Here is a 20,377-nt window from a genome sequence, read left to right on the forward strand (position 1 = left end):
CGGATTATGTTGATTATGTTGTTCGCCATGATATTGGCCAACGACAAAACGCGTTTCAGGTTCCATGCCTGCCCGGGTTTCGTGGGTATTAATAGCGTCTGTGGTCGTCCAGGCGCCTTCCATCCAAAAACCTTGGACTGCGCTCATCATAATATGGCATTGGAGCCTGTTGTTGCTTCCTTGCCTCAAATGCCAAACGCTCCTCTTCGTCCAGGGCAAATGCCTTTTTCAACCACCCAAAGGCACTTCTCTTCTTCTTGAGGGTCTTACTATCGCCATTCTCCGGATTCAGTGTGGAGACGTTGCTCAGCCTGCTCATGGCCATCGCAGAGGATGTGTTATTTTGGTGGGGGCCTTGGTGGTAATCGCGGGTTGTAGCCGATGTATGTGGTCGGGGAGCCACCTGGCTGACGTTGCCCGAGGTCCAAGGTCGCTGTAATGGGGAATGTGGACTGGCCTGGACTGGCCGGAAGTGATGCTGGTGGTCACTTAGCGGTGATGGGAGTGTGTTTCCGTGCAGGAAATTCGGCGGAGAGAGTTGGCCGAACGAATCGCCCGTTGAGTGAACCTCGCCCACGGAGTGAACCGTTGGCCGGCGTTCCCGATCCGAGACGTATACCGAGGTTGTGTTCTGATAAGTCGAAACCCGAGGCGGCGGAGGTGGTCTTGGCCGGTTTGTATTCCTCGGCGGCAATTCGATGGATACGGGAGGGTTACTTCCTTTGAGAGACAATCGTTGCCGCAAAGACGTGCTCCTAGGGCGCTGTTCCTGCTCTTCTTCTTCTTCCAATTGTTGGGGAGAAGAAACGTTGCGTATCATTGGAGAGGGCAGAGGCTCGGGCGGTAGGGGTGTATATGTGCGCGGTTGAAGAATGTACAAGCCTTGGTCTTGAGTGGGACTTGGGGCTCCATCGTCGTCGTCGTCTTCGTCGTCCAAGGAAAACGATCCGTCGTCATCGTCGTCATAATCTTCATCTTCACTGTGCACTATGATTGGCTCCGGCGCTATGAGAATCTCCAGTGTAGGGCCACGTTTCATGGTAGACTCCCGTTTTGTGGGTGGTTGATAATAAGTCTGCGGCAGTGTGTCCTTTGCGGCTGGAGACGACGGCGGTGACTTCTGCGAGGGGCTCTTGGGAGATGTTGGCGCTGAGTGTGCTTGTGACTGAGCATCGGAGCATGGCCTACTTCGGCTGGACTCGGTCCTCGGGCTCGATCTGCCTGAAGCTTCGGAAGCGTGAGAGGAATCTGCCGAGTACCGACCACTTGCGTGGGTGGGCTCAGACTCCGGGCTGTGCAAATCGTTTGTGTTGGCTGGCTTGAGTACGGGGGTGCTCGTATTACTTGCACGGGGCGGTTCAGGGAATGAATCCAGACCAAACTGCAATGGCATCAACGCACTTGCTCGCAGGTCAAGCTGAAGGAAGGCATCGCCCTTGCTTTCGTTTTTGTCAATACTCTCCTCGCCAACGGAGCTCTCTTCCCTGGGATTCTCTTCCCTAATATCCTCTTGACGAGGGACCCCTTCCCGTAGACCCTCTTCCCGAAGATCATCCACCCGAAGATCCTCCACCCGAAGATCCTCTTCCGCGGGGTCATCTTCTCCGAGATACTCGTCAAGGAAACTATCGTCAATGGGGTCCTCTTCATCGAAATCCTCTTGATCGACTTCACTCACGCCGGCAATGGTCCGCCTGCTAACCTCGCCGGCAAGCTGGTCCATTTCAGCCACCATTCGACTGAGGGTTGCCAGCATGGTCTCCAGGTTGGTGGAGATGTCCTGAAGGTCTAAAAATGCCTTGTACCAACCCTCGGCGTTACCTTTCATGGCATCGAAAATCTCCACGACACTCGGCCTCTCCTGCCGCCATGGGCGTGATTGCTGATCGTTCAAATACATGGCGAATTCTTTGGTGGCTTTCAAACCTTCTTCCACATCATCGAGATAGGCTTCAAGCGCGAGAGACGACCTGAGGCAAATGTGCTCGATCTTCTCATTGCCTGTGACAATCTGCAGACGGAAGTCGCGGTCTTCCAGCATGCCCTCAAACGTATCGCGGTTTTCCATGGGCAGTTCCAGATGCTTGATTCGATCTTGCACATCGGCAACGGCGGCAGTCACATCGTCCATGGCGGTCTCGAGAAACTCGTCTACTTCGTCGATGTGGCCCTGGAGAATATTGACGACCTGAATGTTGCTGTTGGCCATGCCACCGAGAAGAAGATAGACGCCAAACGAGATCTGGGCCATGAGTTTCCATAGTTCGTGGTGGACATGGCCGGGTCGGTGACGCCACAAGTCAGCTGGGAGGCCTTCATCTGCAGCAGCATCTAGCAAGTATGCTCTACGTTCATCTGCATTCCCGAACTTGAGCCTCGGTTTCTGCTCGGCGCTGTTGGTAGTAGCCTCGACTAATGACTCAGCGAAGGGTGCTTGCATAGCCGCAATGGGATGGGCCGGAACGTTGGCTGCCGCGTCCTCCGTTTTCTGCTTCAAGGAGGCTTCGTCGATGGGGTCGGCATCGGCAGTGGTGCGTTTTGGGTTTCTGCTGGGAGGCTGAACTGGCATTTCGTCGTCGTTTTCATCTTCAGAGTCGGAGAGGAGCATAACTGGAAGGTCATCACCTTCGAGAGACAAAGGAAGTGCCATGGTGCTTAAGAACTGTCGTTAAAGTAACCAACAACCAACCGAGCAAGCCCTTTTACGGCATACGATGGCCCACCGTCCTGGGCCACTGGTAATGTACAGCTGCAGAGGTGCAATCTTTGTGTGTAGGGAGCCTAACGAGGGGTAGGATTGGTAAAAACCGACCAACAACCACTTGCTTTCCCGGCGGTAGGGATCAACTGTAAGCTGAGTGGCGGGGTGGGACTTGGAGGTGTCTTTGTGAGACCCTGTAGAACCCCGACGCAAATATATTGAAATGCTGACAAGCGACAGGATAGTAAAACCTCGGGCGTAGAAATGACTGGTGGTAGCGGCGCGAGTTGGGGTGATTTCGAAGTATCGGATAATATATCGTTATGGCAATTGATCGGCCTTGGGCTATAGTGCGTGCGTGCGTACGTATATGAGCCCCGAGGAACAAAATGTAGATCACCGCAGGGGGGGCTCCTGGTTTATTTGGTGCCCTTCGATGCCGATATCAAGGCGTTTCCAGCCAGCTAAACACCGCCATTCGAATATGCGCTGGAATTAAGGAATATGGTCGGCGAGCAAGCGTAGCGGTCGTGGCGCTCCTTTTCGAGGTTGTGAGGTAACTAAGCCACGAGCGAGCAACGACTCCGATAAATGTCCTGTTGCTGGTGTGGTGTGGTGTGGTGTGGAGCGGAGTTTTGTGGACGGGGGGTAACAGAGGAAGGAAAAATATATATAGAACGAGTGACTAGAGCGAAAAACCTCAAAAGGGCGAATTGGGAGAATGAAGCCTTGCTAACTGTTCACTAATGGTAAGTGTGAGCAGGATGCAGAGTCTCAAAGGAGAAGAGGCGGAAGATAGTGGCACGAAGGGGAAGAGAGAAAAGCGGGAGAGCAAGGAGAGGGAATCGAGCAACAACAACACCGCCACCGGAGAGACAGGATGATGGGGTTTTGCAGCTTGGCATCCAAGTAAGGTAGAGAGGCAGGTTAGGTTACATACCTAGAGGGCTAGCCGCAACTCAGCGACAGTACAACTGGGAACTTATTAAAACGCAGGAGCCGAAGTAGATGCAATCCCGGGTGAGACGGCGGGCAGGCGGGCTTGGGTGACAAACAGTTAATAGAAGAAATGACAGGCCATAATATCATCTTCAGAACTCGGGCTAGTTATTCCACCTTACCACGTATTCCACCAACCCCCATGATCCATGACGGACCCCATCCATCCATGTCGATGGAGACTGGCTGGTGCAAATCTATATCTATGTACAGTAGGTAAGTACCTGCCTGCCTATCCTAACCACCTTTGTTTTTTTCCTTTTGGACCTGTCTGCTGCCATGGGGAGGAGGCTAGGTAGGCGCTGTGCACTTCTTTTCGCAACCTTCTTCAGCGGTAGCATACGCAATCTTTTTTTAGGCCTGCTTTTATGTACGGACTTTGTCCAAGGGCCACCTTCTGGGCGCACCTGCGAAGAGACCATTCCTCTTTTCGATAGACCCTTGACCAGTTTGGGACAGTCGGCGGCCCGGGTGGCTTGGAGTTGTGTGCGTCTAGTCTCTCTAGCCTCTCTAGAGAGTCTAGTCTCCCTGGAGCCCCTGGTTGCCCGTAGCTTCTCCACCCTAATAGCGCCAGAGGGCGAGCCACCGACTCTAGAAGGAGGCCAGTGGTTTTGCCCACCGGCCTCCGAGCTCAGTGCCCAATATCCACCAACCCGATCAATTAGAACACTGAAAGGACTTCTTCCGGTCTCGACATTTTCTCATCCCCTGAGCCGAAGATCCCTGGGGACGTGGGGAGCGGTCGACGACACAGCCTGGCCATTAATAAGCCGTAGTGATTATCACTCATCGATCGGAGGTGTATGTGTGTTTGATTATGTGCAGAGTTCGGCCGTCGAATTGGACGCAAACTTCCTGCATCCTGCTAGGTACAATCCACGTGCATGGAGGAATTTCCAACAACCAACGGCTACCAACCCCCATGCCCCCTCCCTCCTCCTCCCTTAGCGTCGAGGCCCCTGTGAAGCCCGCTCTGAACGGCCCTGTGCCTGTGGAATTGCTAGGAATGGAAAGCCGCGCTCAATTCGCGGATCCAGAGCAGTGCTCCTCCTACGCGCACAGTTTCTAAAGTCAAGCCCTATAACCGCCGAACAATAATATAACCGCCGCCGCTGCATATCGAAGTCCAATCTCGGGTGCATTCTGACAGGAGTTTGTGTATATGTTGCGGCCCATCCACAGCAACTCTAAAAGCGGTGACAGAGAGATGGGCAGAGAGAACCTTAGGTTCTCACATGCGCCCTAACACATGCATGTACAACGCATTCTCGAGGTATTTGATACATGACACATAGCCAGTTGCTCAAATTGATGCGCCCAACCGCCTGGGTTGCCAGGGCACGAGGCTGGACTACCGAAGATGTAAGATGCTGCAGCATAACAATTTCCCGTGCCAGTCCCATACTTTGCTTTTCCATGGGTGAACGCCCCCGAAGGCCTTACACTTGTCACCCGAGGGCAGCCGATTTTTACTTATTTCACTGCTTGGAATGGCGATGGCGAGCAAAAGTCACGAGAACTTTTAATGACCGACTTCCTTATTCAACAGTCTGATCAATTGCACACAGGTTTATCCGCAACGCGAACACGAACTTGTACTAAGTGATAATGTTGGGTTTCAGGTCAGCTCTGATCAGCTCGTACAACACTTCTGGCTCCTTAGGAGGTAGGTACCTACCTTGGCGGCTGAGAACTGACCGACGGAAGAACTTCAGTTGAATGATGGACTTACCTAACACACTCTGAGGTTACAGGTTTACTTCGCCCTGACTACCTGACACCGTCGCGCCCGTTACTTTTTGTAGCATCTCCACACGGATGGCAACGGGGAGCAGAGCGGGTCTTTCTCCGTGTCCTGTCGATGTCCGAGGATGATGGCGAGGCGAACCGTTATTAATAACCTTTCTTTTGGCGTTGATGAATTGCTCCATCCTCTCTCGGTGTTCGTGCAGGGAGACAATCCGATGCACACAATTGATGATCATCTAACAGATGGAGACAACCAGCAGTGTTTGCACATTAAGCGTACTATCCATCGTATTGACCGGCACAAATAGTGGCCAATATTTGCAAGTCCCGTCACTTGCAAGCTCATTTACTTGCCTCAATAGTGGCACTGGCCCCGGAAAGGCCCCATAACATGGTCCCCCGAAGCCGTTGCTACATTGCTACGTTAGGTCACCATCCATCATGCTTTTTGAGTTACCCAAATCATCAATCTGCCGGCTCATCTTTTTTCGCCCCTTTTCCCTGCCAAATCACAAGAATATCAAGAAGCATTTTAACAGGTACGGCTTGTTGCAAGAGAACGATTCCGCAAACACTGCTCCTCGTCAACATGGAATAATCGTCCCTACAGATCAGGCTGACGCGGTTCGTCTGCTCGAGCTCACGCCTAGGATGTACCTCTGCCGTGCGTCCATTCCAACAATACTGCGTGTCGATGCTCCCAGCGATGGCTGCTGTTCAGGAGCCTGGCCTGCCCAGATTGATGAATCTGTCAGCGCCATACTTGACAGCGCCACACGGGCGTGTGGGCGAGTTTAGGCTCTGAGTTTGCTTCCTTTGGTCATTTCTTCATCTTGTCAACCCATCAACGTTCTTAGCCAAGTGGCGTTCTCCCGGCATGGAAAGGCTGTGGCTCCTGGAAGCTCGACCACGCCTCATACGTTTCAACCCATGGTCCGTCTGGGTGAAGGATGGCCTAGCAATGAATTTGGCATATCGAGCGTGGCGAGCGTTGATTCTGTGGCACAGTGACACTTGAAGTTACAAGCTTGATGAAGCTGAGAGTTTTGGTGTGTGCCAGCTAGCCCCTGCGAGAATAAACCGGCCAAGTCTCTTCAAGAACACGCAGTTTTACAGAATATTACTACAGTACGTGTAGTATCCGTTCATTCCGCCGCTGTAACCTGAAGTAAGTGGAATAATCAAGACAGGTGCTGTCAATGGAGAAAGTACGGTTCATTCCTGCGGCCGCTTGCCAGATGGAGATTGAGCCGATGATACTACCTATTCTGGGAACCGGCGATCATTAATTACCTACTTGTAGTTGGCAAGGAAGAAGACCTGTCCACAGATGGACGCGCCTTGTGTATCTGCTAGGTTGAGATACTGGCAACCAGGATAGCGCAACGGGCATCTCAAGCAGACGCACGCACTCGCCTTGCCAAATCCCTGGGAGCGTTTCTAGTGGTCTGTAGTCACGACATAGTGTCGGTTCTGCGCGGCTTGGCCGCGGGGCTTTTGACAAAGAATCCACAATCTGTCTCACGGTTTCACCGAGCTTGAGAACATGTCATCTATTAGACACTTGTCACGGGAAGATCTGTAGCAGGGCCAACCTTGGTCCCAGTAACCGCGATCTGCTCATCGCAGGTGTCGAGAGTCATGAACCTCAGGGCTGTGCGCTAAAGCATAACCAACCTTGTTTCTACTTTCTTGGGTAGATCTGGATAGATACCTGCCCGATACATGTCGTATTAATATAGGTCTATTACTGGATGCAGTATATGTTGCCCAGGGAAACACGTTGGTTGGTACAGAGTATAGAGCTTCACATATAGCAAACCAGATCACAACTACTACTACTTAGCAACCCGTCTTCACTTCGATTGATGGCAACCACGATTGCCCCAAGCACTGAGGGTGCAGAACTGCAACGCAGATCCGCCCATATCTCCGGGACGGGGGAGGCCCGCGAGAACTGCTGGCCTAGCAAGGAAGGTCCAGGTCCCTTGGAGTTGCTGCCCTGACTGAGTGGGCCCCCCCCCTTGCAAATGAGACTTGACTATTCTCGGCCACCTCTTCGTGCAAAGACCTGGCATTGCCGTGTTAGTAACCAGGCCAATCCCAAACCCCAGCATCGTAAAAAAGATTGAAGGAAAAAGAAGAAGAAAGAGAAGGGCCATTCGAAACAACCTGCCCCTTCCGTGTATCACCAAAAATCCTATTGGAATAGTGAAATGCTAGATGAGCAGAGACATGACCAATAACTACTAGAGGAGTAGTGTCCGCCGTCCAAACTCGTGCACGACCGTTTCTTGTCAGTCTATATTGCCTGTTCGCGCTGTTTGTTACCGGTCTGTCGGGACGGCTACCCTCTTTCGACTTTATGCGCGTGTGCGTGCCCGTACGATCTGAGGTCAGCTCGCTCGCTATTTTCCCCCCCTTTCTTTTTTCCCTCCCAGCTTCACACGGCGCAGCGCAGCCGTGCTAACATCGACAGCCTTCTCCCAGGAATCCAAACAACGACACCTTCCATCAGCGCAAAGTCGACTTCGCCAGGTTCAATTGAGATTTCCGACTTGCATACACACACTCTCTCTCTCACTTTGGGGCTACCAAAGTAGGGTAAACGCGGCGCCGAACCAATGGCAAAGGCTTTTAAGTTCGGAGACGATCTTTGGGATCCGTCGCATCGCTTCGAGACGTCATGGCTGGTGTCGCCTTACGTCTTGTTTGCCTGTAGAGCAATAATTGTACGTGGAAAGCCAGGAGGAAGGGTGGACGACAGAAAGAAAAAAGAATTTCCCCCGATATTACATGTGTTTCCCGTTTGCGAAACAGTCGTTTAAGACGGAGGCGCAACCCCACGATTTGGGACCGCGATCGATCTTGACGATCTGTGACTTAGCGTTTCGCAAACTGGTGGCAACTGGCTGTGCATGTCGTGCGCGTCCCGACACAATTCTTGTGAATCATTATACTGACATTTCCGGACGTCCTTGTGTTAATTATCTTTGTGTCACAGTCGCTCTACACCTTCACGACCCTCTTCTTCGTGCTAGGCTGGAACTGCACGCACCCAGGCCCGGACTCGACCTACGCCTGCGAGGCCTCGGCGGCCACCTTCTCCTTCTTCACGCACCTGACGTACTGGGGCCTGGCCTTCTACTTCCTGGTGTCCTCGATCCACACCTTCACCTACGCGCGCTGGCATGTCGCTCTGTTGGACAAGTGGCCGCGCCCCCTGCAGGCCCTGCACGCCTTCTACTACAGCACCATCACCTGCTACCCCTTCCTCGTGACCATCGTCTACTGGGGTCTCATCTACGGCGCCCTCCCGGGGTGGTTCCCGGACGCCTTCGGCGCCTGGAGCAACATCGCCATGCACGGCATGAACAGCCTCTTCGCCCTCTTCGAGATCGTCGTCCCCCGGACCAACCCGAGCCCCCTCGTCCACATGTTCTGGCTCATCGTGGTCCTGGCCCTCTACCTCGCGCTCGCCTACGTCACCAAGGCCACCAAGGGCTTCTACACCTACGCCTTCCTCGACCCGTCCAAGCAGAAGAACGGTCTTGTCGCCGCCTACGTGTTCGGCATCGCCGTGGCCATCCTCATCGTCTTCATGATCGTCTGGGGCCTCGTCTGGACCCGCCGCTGGCTCACCGAGCAGAAGCTGGGCATGGAAGGCAAGTTCGCAAAGGGCGGCCGTCCCATGGCCACGACCCACATCTCGACCTGGGAAGACAACCGGGAGGACCCGCACGAGATGCACAGCACCACGAACTTCGCAAAGAGAAACTCTGGGCGCTTTTCGTGACGAGCCAGGGGAGTAGAGAGGTTGGCAGGGGTGTCGTCAAGAGAACTATGAGTCTCAAGAGTGTGTATGATATCATTAGATATGAAGCATATCGGAATGGCGTTATATGGCCTTATCTGGGGCTACTAGGCTTCGAGGGTTTTTCCATCTTATAGGGGTTGGTTGGTTGGTTTGCATTAGAGCGGCATTTCATTTATATCCTCTCCCCTGGAACTTTGTTGCAACTGAATGGGTTCAAGTACTTTAATATCCGGGGTTCATGTAGAAAATTCCTTGGTGTGGGATGCGACTTGCTTGTTTATAACGTCGCGAATGAATATATCCATTCAAAACAAACGTTTGTCGTACCTCGAACTATCTTGCTATCAAGGTCAACGGCCAGGGGGCGCATGACGTATGCCCAGAATTACTAGCAAAGGCTCGAGTTGTTGATTCGCGGAAAAGTCAAGTAGAATAAGACCAATCAGGAATGTGACTTGATATCAATATCAAGGAGATGTGTGCCCCTTGTGTAATTTCATAGTACAGTCGTCACACTATTTATTCATTATGTGTACATTCGCATTTCTGATACGAAGCACCTTGTCAACGCCGCACTTCCATCCCCTGTCAAATCTCATTAACCCTTCGTCATGATTCCACGTCTGAGTTCAGACTCGCGAACTTCTATCATCAGATGGCAGCCACAGAAAAGGGCAGCGCAGGCAGACAGGAAGAATGTGAAGCCTTTGCAAGGTGTTAGCAGAACGCCATATTGGAAATGACACAGCAGGGGTACGAGTCAAGTATAACGGGGGAGAAGACTTACCGAATAGATCCTTAAACATACCGGCCAACACCTCTCGGAACCCATCCACGCCAAACGCAAACCCGACCAAGTTCGCAGCCATCATCATGAGGATATTGAAAACAGCGCCACAAGCCTTGGCCATGCGATAGAGTGTTGGCCAGTTCTCGAATTTGCGCTCCGGGAAGAACGCTCGTCCTATCATCTCAGGCAGCATGAAAAGGACAATGAGCCAGCCCCAGACGAGCAAATTCAATTGGATATCGTGCCAGAGCGCTACAAAGGTGAACGTCAAGATGTAGTTGCCGACGGAGCGAATCGCCGACGTGGCATCTTTGAACGACGAACCGCCAAGAGGGATATACAGATACCGCGTCAGCCAGCGGTTATAGGACCGATGCCAAGATCTCCAGAACGCAAAGGTGCTGTAATTGTTACTTACGCACCGCAGCATGTTCTCTGGGGGGTCGATTCCGTCGATGAGTGCCCACAAACGAAACAGACGCCACGGCAGCAGGAGCTTGAGCCAGATCATGTGCAGGTTGAAATACGAGAGCACACTGAGCTGTGCCGTCGAGTACTCGTTCCATCTCGGCTTAGACTTGGCAATGGCTTGAATGTAGTTAAAGTGCAGCATCAATTCCATGGCCAAAAGAGTGCCTAGGAAACGGACACCATAGCGGATGGTACGCGGTGTTTCAATCGTAGCCGGTCGATAGCGCAGCTGCGAGATGAAATCATTGAACGTCATGATAGGACCAGCGAGGTACAGGGGCGCATAGATGGCGTAGGCGACATAGTTGCGGAAGCTGAAGTCTTTGGCCTGTGCTGGGATTCCAACACGCTCACGCTCGCTCAACGACGAGGGATCGAGTTGCTTCTTCTTGGGTCCATCAGCGTTGGCCATGTCAAGCAAAGAATTGAAGTGCAGTGGTGACTTACCTCCACGGGGCTATAGCTTCTTCGATCCAGACTCCAATAGTAGTCCATGTCGAAACTTATGAGTCGGAGCACAGTAATGTTGAAGAGGATCTCCCATCGACTCATGATGCCTCCGTAGCTGTCAAGCCAATGTCCCCAAACAATGAACGATGACGGCTCGCTGATCATCGACTCTTGCGCCCGACCGAACAGGTGGGTGGCCATGATGCCAAACTTGAACCCCTTGGTCATTTCATTGGCGAACAAGATACCAACGTTGAAAACCCAGGCCGCAAGTGGGATGTATCTCCGTGGGAGTGTGGTCGCAAGTTGATAGTTGATATACAAGATGGTCAAGACCTTGAATGCAGAAATCCCGTGCAGGATAATAAGAAAGAGTATGGCGAAGGCATAGTCGAAGGAGACTCGCTGGTCCAGCCTCAAGTCTGCTTCTTCTAGGGTTGGCCGTGCCGAGGGGCTACCCGAAGAGACTGGGTGTATTATCGAATTGTACAGCTTTCGCAAGAGGGGGTGGAATACGAGGAGACAGGCCAGGTAGGGTCCATTGGATCGAAAAGTGTGGTATTGCGCATCGGAAGTGTCCTGTGCGATACGATGTCAGCGGCGCGATGCCACATGGTTTGTGGGGGGATACTCACGATCTTGCGCCCCGGTACCCATCCCGGGGACAGGAACCGTTCAACGCTCTTGAAGTGTGGATTCGTCGCTGTACGATTGACAGTTTGTCAGTCCTGTGTCAAAGATAGAAAGATCCGGCGCATGTATTGCTTACCGCTGGATGCATCCCATGCCACCCAGAGCATGTAGGGGATGACATAGCTCAGGATAACATAGTACATGATGAACTCGGGCGAACGCCATCGTGATGGCTTGGACTTGCCGCTGTACCTGTTTGCTCTTTCCTGGTTGGCTCTCGTATCGTTTCGCGACTCTATAATGGTCTTGTAGGGTGTCGTAGAGTCGGTCGTGAAACGAGTGTCGAGGGTGTCGAGCTCGTAGAGACTACTGAGGAAGGACAAAACACCCATTGCGACGACAGCACGGGCGTGCTAGAAAGAGAGTGTGGATAAGTCGAAGGCCAAGCAGTCGAAGTTATACGCGGGCCATGGGGCAAGAGGAAAGAGAAGTCAAAAGATGGACCGTAGGCCGCCCTGTTCCATGCGGGTTTTGAAGGAGAGAAAGTTGACGTCGCGCTGGCATCCCGAAAGCCAAAGTTCATGCATGGATGCGATTTCAGTTATTCCTGGACACACAAACATGAGATTCTTGCTAGGGTGGGCAGTAGTGTGCAGCTTATCGTCCGCTGTGCCTGCAACTTTCAAGCCAATTCCAATGGCTGCCTTGCAACTTTCCAGTGGACCCAGCGGACCCCCACTACCTTGAGAAGCACCACCTAAACAAAGGCGCCTCGGAGCAAACTGCTTCTGCGACGGGCCTCGAGCAGGTACGAGCCAGGCGCTAAAACCAAAACCCCCTGCTCCTGCTCACCTTAATTTTGTTTATACCGACCCCTGATTTGCAGCACGTCAATCAAAATGCTGGGCAACGCGGGATGATGTCGAAATAACGGGACGTTCGTCAAATTCTCGTGCTGCGGCAAGGGGTACATGTGTTATGTATGTATCTTATTCTATCCGCCTCAAACGACGCGGCAAACACTTATTGGCATCCTGCCAACAGACATCGATTTACTTGATACACAGGTTACTTTACGGGCTGGCTCAACCGTTAGCATTGCATAAAATTAAAATTTCAAGCCCAGATTCTGCTTCAATCGCGAGTACCGCGGCACACAGCTCAATGTGTTATCATGTGCTCAGACATGATGGCATTGATACCCGCGTAGTCCAATGCAGTGTTACTGTCTGATGTTGTAGGACGATTAACGAATTATAGTATTACTAGATTGAGTATGATGAGGACACCACGTCGTATATACCGGCCCCCTGAGTGGCTAACTTAAGAGTTATGGCCCCGAGAAATCAATCGAGCCGTTGGCGCCAAGCATGGCAATCCGGCTTGAAGCCGCCCTGGAAACTGATATAACTGAGCCCAAACAGCCAGATCTCGTGGTATTCGGCATCCGGCCGGCCTCGCCACCTGCGGAAACCGAACCACGTGTCATCGCACGTGTCGCAGAACCCGATGGAGTCCTTCATGTCGCAGCAGCCCCCTTCCGACCTCGTCCCCCTGGTTGATGTGAAGACGTCTCCCTCGCGGCGGCCCAGGGCAGCCACCGAGACCTGTGCGCCGCCGTCCGCCTCGTGCAGGTGCGGGCAGTCGATGGAGTCGGCGAGGTCGACGATGCGCTCGCTGTTGAGGTTGACATGGCCACAGATGCAGTTGGTGGACGCGGCCTGGAGCAGGTCGAGCTTCTGGCGCAGGTGGCGGGCGTTGAGCGGCTCGTCCGCGGGCACGATGCAGACGAGCTCCTCGAAGTAGGTCGACAGCACGATGGCCCCGTCCTCCTCCATCCCGACCGTCACCTGCGGCATCATGGCCTCGTAGTCGAGCCGCGCGCTGCGGTCCAGGTGGTGCCGCGTCCCCTTGAGGTGGCTCTCGTCCTCGCACCGCAGGATGACGCCACCCCCGCCCGTCGGGGCAAAGAGCCGGGTCCGTGGTGGCAGGGCCTCCTCAATGGCGCCAAAGTCGATACGCTGGTGCCGGCACAGGCTAAAGGAGCCCTCCCGTCCGAGGCACAGCCGCTCGTGGTCCCGCGCAGCCCGTTGCCACGGCGAGAATTCATTCCGTGCGTGGGTGGTCTCGCAGCCGCTGCAGTAGTCGGACGGTTTGGGGATGAACGAGTGCCTGGAGGATATGCTCGCCGCTTCTACGGCGGGCGGTGGTGAGTATAGCACGGGCGGTGCGGGAGCGACCTCGTCCTCGGGGATCGCGATCACCTTGGGCGTTTGTTTGGCTGGTGATCGTGAACGGGTAAATGTGCCTGTAGATGATGTTGTAGAGGCGGTGCTCTGACGGCGCCCCTTGCCTTTCAGCGAGGCGTTATTCCCTCCTCTGTTGAGGTCCGAACTGGAAATCTCGGACAGGACGTCTCCGTAGGATCGAGATTTCTTTGTGGCCGTAGACCCCGCGTCCGCGCCTTTGCGCGGTGGTGTAGCGCTGACGCCGCCGCCATCTCGCTGGACAAAGAGGACACTGCTACGACGGTTAGGGATTTGCGAAACTTTGCTACCGAGCAGACTGATGAGTGATTCCATGTTTGTAAACTAGCAGTCCCATGTTGAAGTTTAGAAATGTTTCCCGAGGCCGAAGGAAGAGAGAAAAGGAAAACAATAAACATCGGAGCCAGTATGCAAACGCGGCAATCTCAGGGACTGCGATGATGCTTCAGTCGCGGGGTTCAGGGGGAAGGGGACGTGTGAGACTATATGAACTCTATATGATTTCGACATCTCTAGTGCAGCGCCGCACTCAGACACCGTAATAGAAACATTTCACCATCATCTCCTCTCATTACTCGGCATAGGTAACCGGGCACTGCAATGGTAATGGACAATGCATTGGTGGTGGGATGTTGGCAACCAAGCATCCCAAGATTCCTCACAGAAGTAGGCGACCTGGAGTGTAACCAACCAAGTCACTGGGACAGTCGGTGTTTTGTCTTACTTTATATTCTAAAACACTGCAGACCTGCCTCTTATCGAAAATACAACTCGACCACTCATGCATAAGATTATCTTCAAATGACTTGACTAATGTACTGAAATCAAAGGCGCGCGCGACGTTTACGACATCGGGATCAGAAGACACTTTTCTGCTTGCCGGCTCTTCTCTGTAACCAAACCAGTGATTGGGTTTGGATGCAAATAAGCTATGGAACCTATGTCTGTCGTATTTCATCATTCTGCGGTTGCGAGATCTTGGCCATGGTGGTTGTCGGGCGATGAATAAGCTGTGCGACAACGTCTCGCCGGAAAGGTCATATGATTCCCATAGTATGTAGTAACAGTACATAATACATTGAATACGAATGGGCGTCGTTGATCTCTTGATACAGCAGACGCATGCCCCTATCTGCACGTAGAAACCCGGCAGCACATCCAGACGAATGCACACCTGGTTCATGCCTTCTTTCGAAACCTGTAGCATGACCCCTTTGATATGGTCCTTCCTTTGCCGCGGAGAAGGGATCTTTTGCGAAATACGGTCCATGGATACGATGTACTCCAACTGACCGTGTCGCATGATGTAGATAGACTTCGGTGCAGATACTTGCGTGTCACCAAGAGAGAAAGACGACTGCCGCCGACTTTGTTTTGCTTCTACTGGAGGACCCGATGAAGATGTGCTTCCGAAGGTCCTATAGATTGGGGATACAGGCAACTCTACATAGCCCCATGTGTGTCGTACCGGTGTATATACTCACGTTCACGTGCAAAGCAGCAAGTACTCTAAGATGTATGTATGTGGTTAAGAGACGCACATGATCCACTACTGCCAAGAGAATGACAGACACACGGGCAAATGCTGACAAGACTGATAGGTAGTCAAATGTGTGCCAAAAGGCATTAGCTGGATGGTGATAACAACACCGAGGGTATCGCGATATGCCACGCCGTGCTACCTATCGCTTGGCGACTTCAAGATGCCACACGTTGCCTACATGTTCACCGCCGATACCCGAACAGCCAGCAAATGGCACACTGCATGTCTATTTTTATGTTGCATCTCCGGATCCTTTACCCTCCAATCGCCATGCTATTGGTGGACTATGTTCAGCTTAGGCAGTCTGAAGTAGATGAACAGGTCGAATGTGACCTCCGGACCACGTGCGGAGGACAAATCAGAGACGGCTGTCGGCTGTGCGGGCTTCTAGAGACGTTTGGGCAGGAGCCACCTGGGTAGACCTTGGTGCTTGGGGCCAGAACATAGCAGAAGCTTCAACAAGGTTAATGCTTGGGCGGCAAGCGGTGCAACAGCAGCAGCAGCAGCAGCTGACTGCCTGCAGTGGTGGCTCCCTGGCTCCTTCTCTTACTCAATAGCGTGTGTACTGTACTTGTGGTGGGGGTTTTACGACACGCTCCCAGTATCCCGTCTCCAGCTTCCGGTATCGTGACCATTGGTGGGGATTCCAATCTTGCGGGCAGCGGGCAAAAAGTTGCGGGGACTGCCGGACTCGCTCTGGGGTGATTGGTGCGCTAGACGCAGTGGACCCCGGGGTGAAGCTCCCCGAACGTCATCCTTCCCTCCCACCACATACTACCCCACATACCGCCAGCAATATCGAAAGCCGCTTCCAATGGCTCGAATCGTTGAGCCGGTGCAGCCACTGGGTACCGCACGCTATATCGCATTGCGGGCTATTGCTTGCTGTACGGAACGGCTGTCTGTTTACAGTCTAGACTTGCCTAGAAATGTCCGAGGGCCGGCCGAAGTCGCGACGCAGTATCCCTGGTGGGAAGATAATGTGGGAAATTTCACAAACAGCAGCAGCTAGGGTCTAAGAGAAAAAAAAAGGGCTCCTTCCTTGGATATAACGAGAGGTCCCCTCCCCTCATTTCAAGCTGGTGGAATGGTGGGGGGAACACGTAACTGACTGTCTTCGCGTCTTCTTTCACTCCCACTCCATTGTCAACACAAACTTCTTCGACTTGAGAGAACCAATTCCGTCAGTACCGCTGTCTGCTTGTTGCCTCTACCGCAGTCGACATGAGCCCTCTGGAGATCAAGCCGTCCAAGGCTAACATCGGTGTCTTCACCAACCCTGCCCATGACCTATGGATCAACGAAGCTGAGCCCTCGCTGGAGAGTCTGGGTAAAGGAGACACGTTGCAGCATGGCGAAGTCACCATAGCTATCAAGAGCACCGGTATTTGCGGGTATGTATCCCGGATCCCAGAGCCTCTCAGGTCGATTCTTACCCATCCATGGCAGATCTGATGTGCATTTCTGGCATCATGGATGTATTGGTCCCATGATTGTCGACGGCGACCATATTCTCGGTCATGAGTCTGCCGGTCAAGTCATTGCGGTGCATCCCTCAGTTACCCACCTGCAGCCTGGAGACCGAGTCGCCATTGAGCCCAACGTCATTTGCAACGAATGCGAGCCGTGCCTGACGGGCCGTTACAATGGTTGTGAGAAGGTGCAATTCCTCTCAACGCCGCCGGTTGCTGGTCTCCTGCGACGATACGTGAACCACCCGGCCATCTGGTGCCACAAGATTGGAGACATGTCATATGAGAATGGTTCAATGCTGGAGCCTCTCAGCGTTGCCCTGGCGGGTCTGCAAAGGGCTAAAGTTGGTCTGGGCGACCCGGTGGTCATATGCGGCGCTGGACCCATCGGTCTGATTACGCTGCTCTGTTGTAAGGCGGCTGGCGCATGCCCTCTGGTCATCACAGATATCGACGAGGGCCGATTGAAGTTCGCCAAGGAACTATGCCCATCGGTGATAGCACATAAAGTCGAGCGCGGGACCCCGGAAGAGGCCGGTCAAGCCATAGTGGCATCAATGGGAGGCATCGAGCCGTCCATAGCTATTGAGTGTACTGGAGTGGAGAGCAGTGTTGCTGCTGCCATCTGGGCCGTCAAGTTTGGCGGCAAAGTGTTTGTAGTGGGCGTTGGCAAGAACGAGATCAACTTCCCATTCATGAGATGCAGCACGAGGGAAGTTGATCTCCAGTTCCAATACCGATACAGCAACACATGGCCTCGCGCTATCCGGCTGGTGGAGAACGGAGTCATCGACCTCTCCAAGCTCGTAACCCACCGTTTCAAGCTGGAGGATGCCCTTGATGCTTTCAAAACGGCAGCGGATCCCAAGACTGGAGCGATCAAGGTGCAGATTCAAAGTTTGGACTGAAGAGGTGGATAGGGTAGGAGTTGGGGATTTGGGGGTGGGAATGCGGTGCTTGACGTACCGAAGTTGGGGAAAGGGATGGATGGATCAAGCTGAGACTTGTGTGCGCTTAGCCAAATCTTGACAGAAGACTTCTAGACTTACAAGTTTTTGCTACATGTATAGAGCTAGCCTAGGGATACAACTAATAACCTACCTATGGAATGAAAAGTTCTGTGTGACAAGATGTACCTCCTCAATGTACCTACTGGTAGGTAATCCTCATCAATTGGTGGGATGGACAGCATTGAACGCACACGAAAAGTTACTGTATCATTGATCACAGCTGAGCAGGTAACAAGGCCCGCTGTAAGTAGATGACGAGAACGAATCAAACGTCTGTTGGGATATGATTGGCCAATGCCTCAGCTTTTAGTGGGATCTCCCTTCGACGCCTTGGCCGCTGCCCAATCTTAGTCAGTCTTAGCTCCAGCCGGGTAATGGATGGCTCTTTTTTGCCCATTAGCCCCAAGCGTGAAATTCCGAACTGAACGAACGACCTGCTGCAGAGCTGTTTTTTTTACCAGAGCTTCCTTCTTCGTCTGTGTCGTCGTTGTTGTCGCCGTGTCTTGATTTCTTCCGCCCTCCTACTTTACACCCGCCCGCCTTTAATCAACCGCCTTCCAGACATCCTGTCCGGAGCCGTCTGCGAGCACACTCCCTCTCTATTTTAATCCCGCACAATCAATTGACACCATGTCGTCAATGGCTCTTGCGCGACCCGCCATCCGGCAATCCGGAAACCTGAGCCGCATGGCCGCCCGGAGATTCGAGTCCAACACCACCCAGGCGAAGGCGACCGAGGCTGCGAAAGCCGCAAAGGAGTCTGCCGCGAAGGCTTCCGCTAAGGCTTCCGCGAGCGCTTCCGAGTACGCCGCCAAGGCGCAACAGGGCCTTTCCAGAGTCTCCTCGGCTGCTGGTCCGGCTATCACGGGTGCTGCGAAGGGACTTGCCAACTCTCTGGGCAAGGTTGGCGGACGAACGGGCAAGGTGGTCGGCTTCGCTGAGCGTACGTTGCAAGAATTCCGAACCTGATGTCGAACTGGATCGTCACATGCGTGCCAACGCACAAATAGGGATAAATGGTCACTGGATAGTGGAGCTGACTAAACGCATAGGACAAATTCCCCAGGTCCTCTACTGGGGGCGTGTCGGCTCTGAGCTCGCCAAGATTGTCTTCCGCAACCAGAAGATGAGCCCGCCGTAAGTTGGCAGCCGTGGGTATTGACGCATGCATTGATGCTGACACCTGTGATAGTTCCATGCAAACTTTCCAGAGCTACTACCAGAACATCCTGAACACCGTTCGCAACCCCAGTGCTCTCGCGCAGACCGCCTCCAAGGCTTCTCAACAACCCGCGACCATGCTGCAACAGCTCCGAAACGTCAACAGCGCTCAGCTGATTGCTGGTGGTGTCGTGGCTGCCGAGTGCCTCGGTTTCTTCACCGTTGGCGAGATGATCGGCCGGTTCAAGATTATTGGCTACCACGGCGAGCACGTTGCCGAGCACCACTAAATGTTGCGATTATGAGAGAATGGAGGATGTATACACAGTATTCCCCAAGCAATTTCGGGGCTATTTCAACCGCATTCTTGGGGGAAAACTAGACACTGCAAGTAGTGATGCTTGTTAAGGGGTGGTGATACTACAATTGGCAAAATCCCGGGCAAAGACCGCTTTCCCGAGCGCATAGACTGGGCATATATGGTCATCCTCGGACCAATGCCTTTGGGGGGCTCTGTTCTGATCAGGAGGAGTGATCGATCGTATTGATCGCTGAGGTCCCACGAGTTCGACCTTGTATATTGGCACGTTCTAGACCTTGGCCCCTCTCGTACTAGTTTCCTTTGTCATCCTGTACAATAACGAGGGCAGCAGAAGGTGCATTCGGCGAGGAATAAAATAATCAACATAAATGAGCTAGATTTATTCTTAGCCTCGACGTACATATTGTGCCAACTTGCCCTTGACGATCCCAGCTGTTTCTTGAGCCAATACTCAAAGGTGCACGACGATCTCTGAGGGCATCCTAGACGATGCGTAAATGAGCAGGTACTGCTACTATACCTATGTGACCTTGAAGGGGAATATATCTACGTAGTACATCTGCGGCGGGCATGGCAGCAACTGTTCATTATTTTCGAAGCTGGTAAACAGGTAGCCCCGTGCCCCGTTAACGATTCACTAATTACCCTAAACGTATTTTCACTCGATGCGTCAACCATTCACGCATTGTCTCGATTTGATGGAGGTACATACATCATAAGTCCGGTTGAGGTTCTCCGGCTACGGGGTTTACAGAAGCGAGCCCCCCTGGAAATTGTACATGGCATGCAGTTGCTTGTCTAGGTTTGAGCGAAGAGAGAGAGTGTGCTGTAATTTATTTCGGCTCATGCATTTATTCCCAGGCATAGCTGCGAGCAAGTTGGTTGATAGGCATATCACAAAAGACCGTATTCGCAGGTGTCTCGTCAAAGCAATGGAGAACGTTGGGCATCCAATTTGCGACCACTGCTAGACTGAACTTGCAGCTACAGCC

At 52.9% G+C, this 20,377-nt stretch overlaps 6 protein-coding genes across 6 annotated transcripts; 3 read left to right on the forward strand and 3 right to left on the reverse strand.

Moving 5' to 3' along the window:
* Positions 1-88: 88 nt before the first annotated feature.
* PG985_012451 (uncharacterized protein) lies at positions 89-2,650 on the reverse strand (the record flags this gene model as incomplete). Its single annotated transcript, XM_066832217.1, has 1 exon — positions 89-2,650. One exon carries the CDS (start codon positions 2,648-2,650, stop codon positions 89-91), a length of 2,562 nt encoding a protein of 853 aa, XP_066680267.1.
* A 5,423-nt stretch (positions 2,651-8,073) lies between these two features.
* On the forward strand, positions 8,074-9,245 carry PG985_012452 (uncharacterized protein; the record flags this gene model as incomplete). Its single annotated transcript, XM_066832218.1, has 2 exons — positions 8,074-8,181; positions 8,454-9,245. The coding sequence occupies 2 exons, from the start codon at positions 8,074-8,076 to the stop codon at positions 9,243-9,245; spliced, it is 900 nt and encodes a 299-aa protein (XP_066680268.1).
* A 619-nt stretch (positions 9,246-9,864) lies between these two features.
* Positions 9,865-12,002, reverse strand: PG985_012453 (glycerol: H+ symporter; the record flags this gene model as incomplete). Its single annotated transcript, XM_066832219.1, has 5 exons — positions 9,865-9,971; positions 10,054-10,915; positions 10,975-11,556; positions 11,613-11,680; positions 11,747-12,002. 5 exons carry the CDS (start codon positions 12,000-12,002, stop codon positions 9,865-9,867), a joined length of 1,875 nt encoding a protein of 624 aa, XP_066680269.1.
* Positions 12,003-12,956: 954 nt separating this feature from the next.
* Positions 12,957-14,192, reverse strand: PG985_012454 (uncharacterized protein; the record flags this gene model as incomplete). The annotated part of the gene is made up of 1 exon (XM_066832220.1): positions 12,957-14,192. The coding sequence occupies one exon, from the start codon at positions 14,190-14,192 to the stop codon at positions 12,957-12,959; it is 1,236 nt and encodes a 411-aa protein (XP_066680270.1).
* Positions 14,193-16,644: 2,452 nt separating this feature from the next.
* PG985_012455 (alcohol dehydrogenase GroES-like domain-containing protein) lies at positions 16,645-17,800 on the forward strand (the record flags this gene model as incomplete). The annotated part of the gene is made up of 2 exons (XM_066832221.1): positions 16,645-16,814; positions 16,870-17,800. 2 exons carry the CDS (start codon positions 16,645-16,647, stop codon positions 17,798-17,800), a joined length of 1,101 nt encoding a protein of 366 aa, XP_066680271.1.
* Positions 17,801-18,532: 732 nt separating this feature from the next.
* Positions 18,533-19,353, forward strand: PG985_012456 (uncharacterized protein; the record flags this gene model as incomplete). The annotated part of the gene is made up of 3 exons (XM_066832222.1): positions 18,533-18,845; positions 18,955-19,039; positions 19,095-19,353. The coding sequence occupies 3 exons, from the start codon at positions 18,533-18,535 to the stop codon at positions 19,351-19,353; spliced, it is 657 nt and encodes a 218-aa protein (XP_066680272.1).
* Between the last annotated feature and the right edge of the window lie 1,024 nt (positions 19,354-20,377).

Source organism: Apiospora marii (genome assembly GCF_038362585.1).
Source record: "Apiospora marii strain CBS 49790 chromosome Unknown utg000009l_segment0_segment0, whole genome shotgun sequence".
In the NCBI taxonomy this organism is placed as follows: Eukaryota; Fungi; Ascomycota; class Sordariomycetes; order Amphisphaeriales; family Apiosporaceae; genus Apiospora; species Apiospora marii.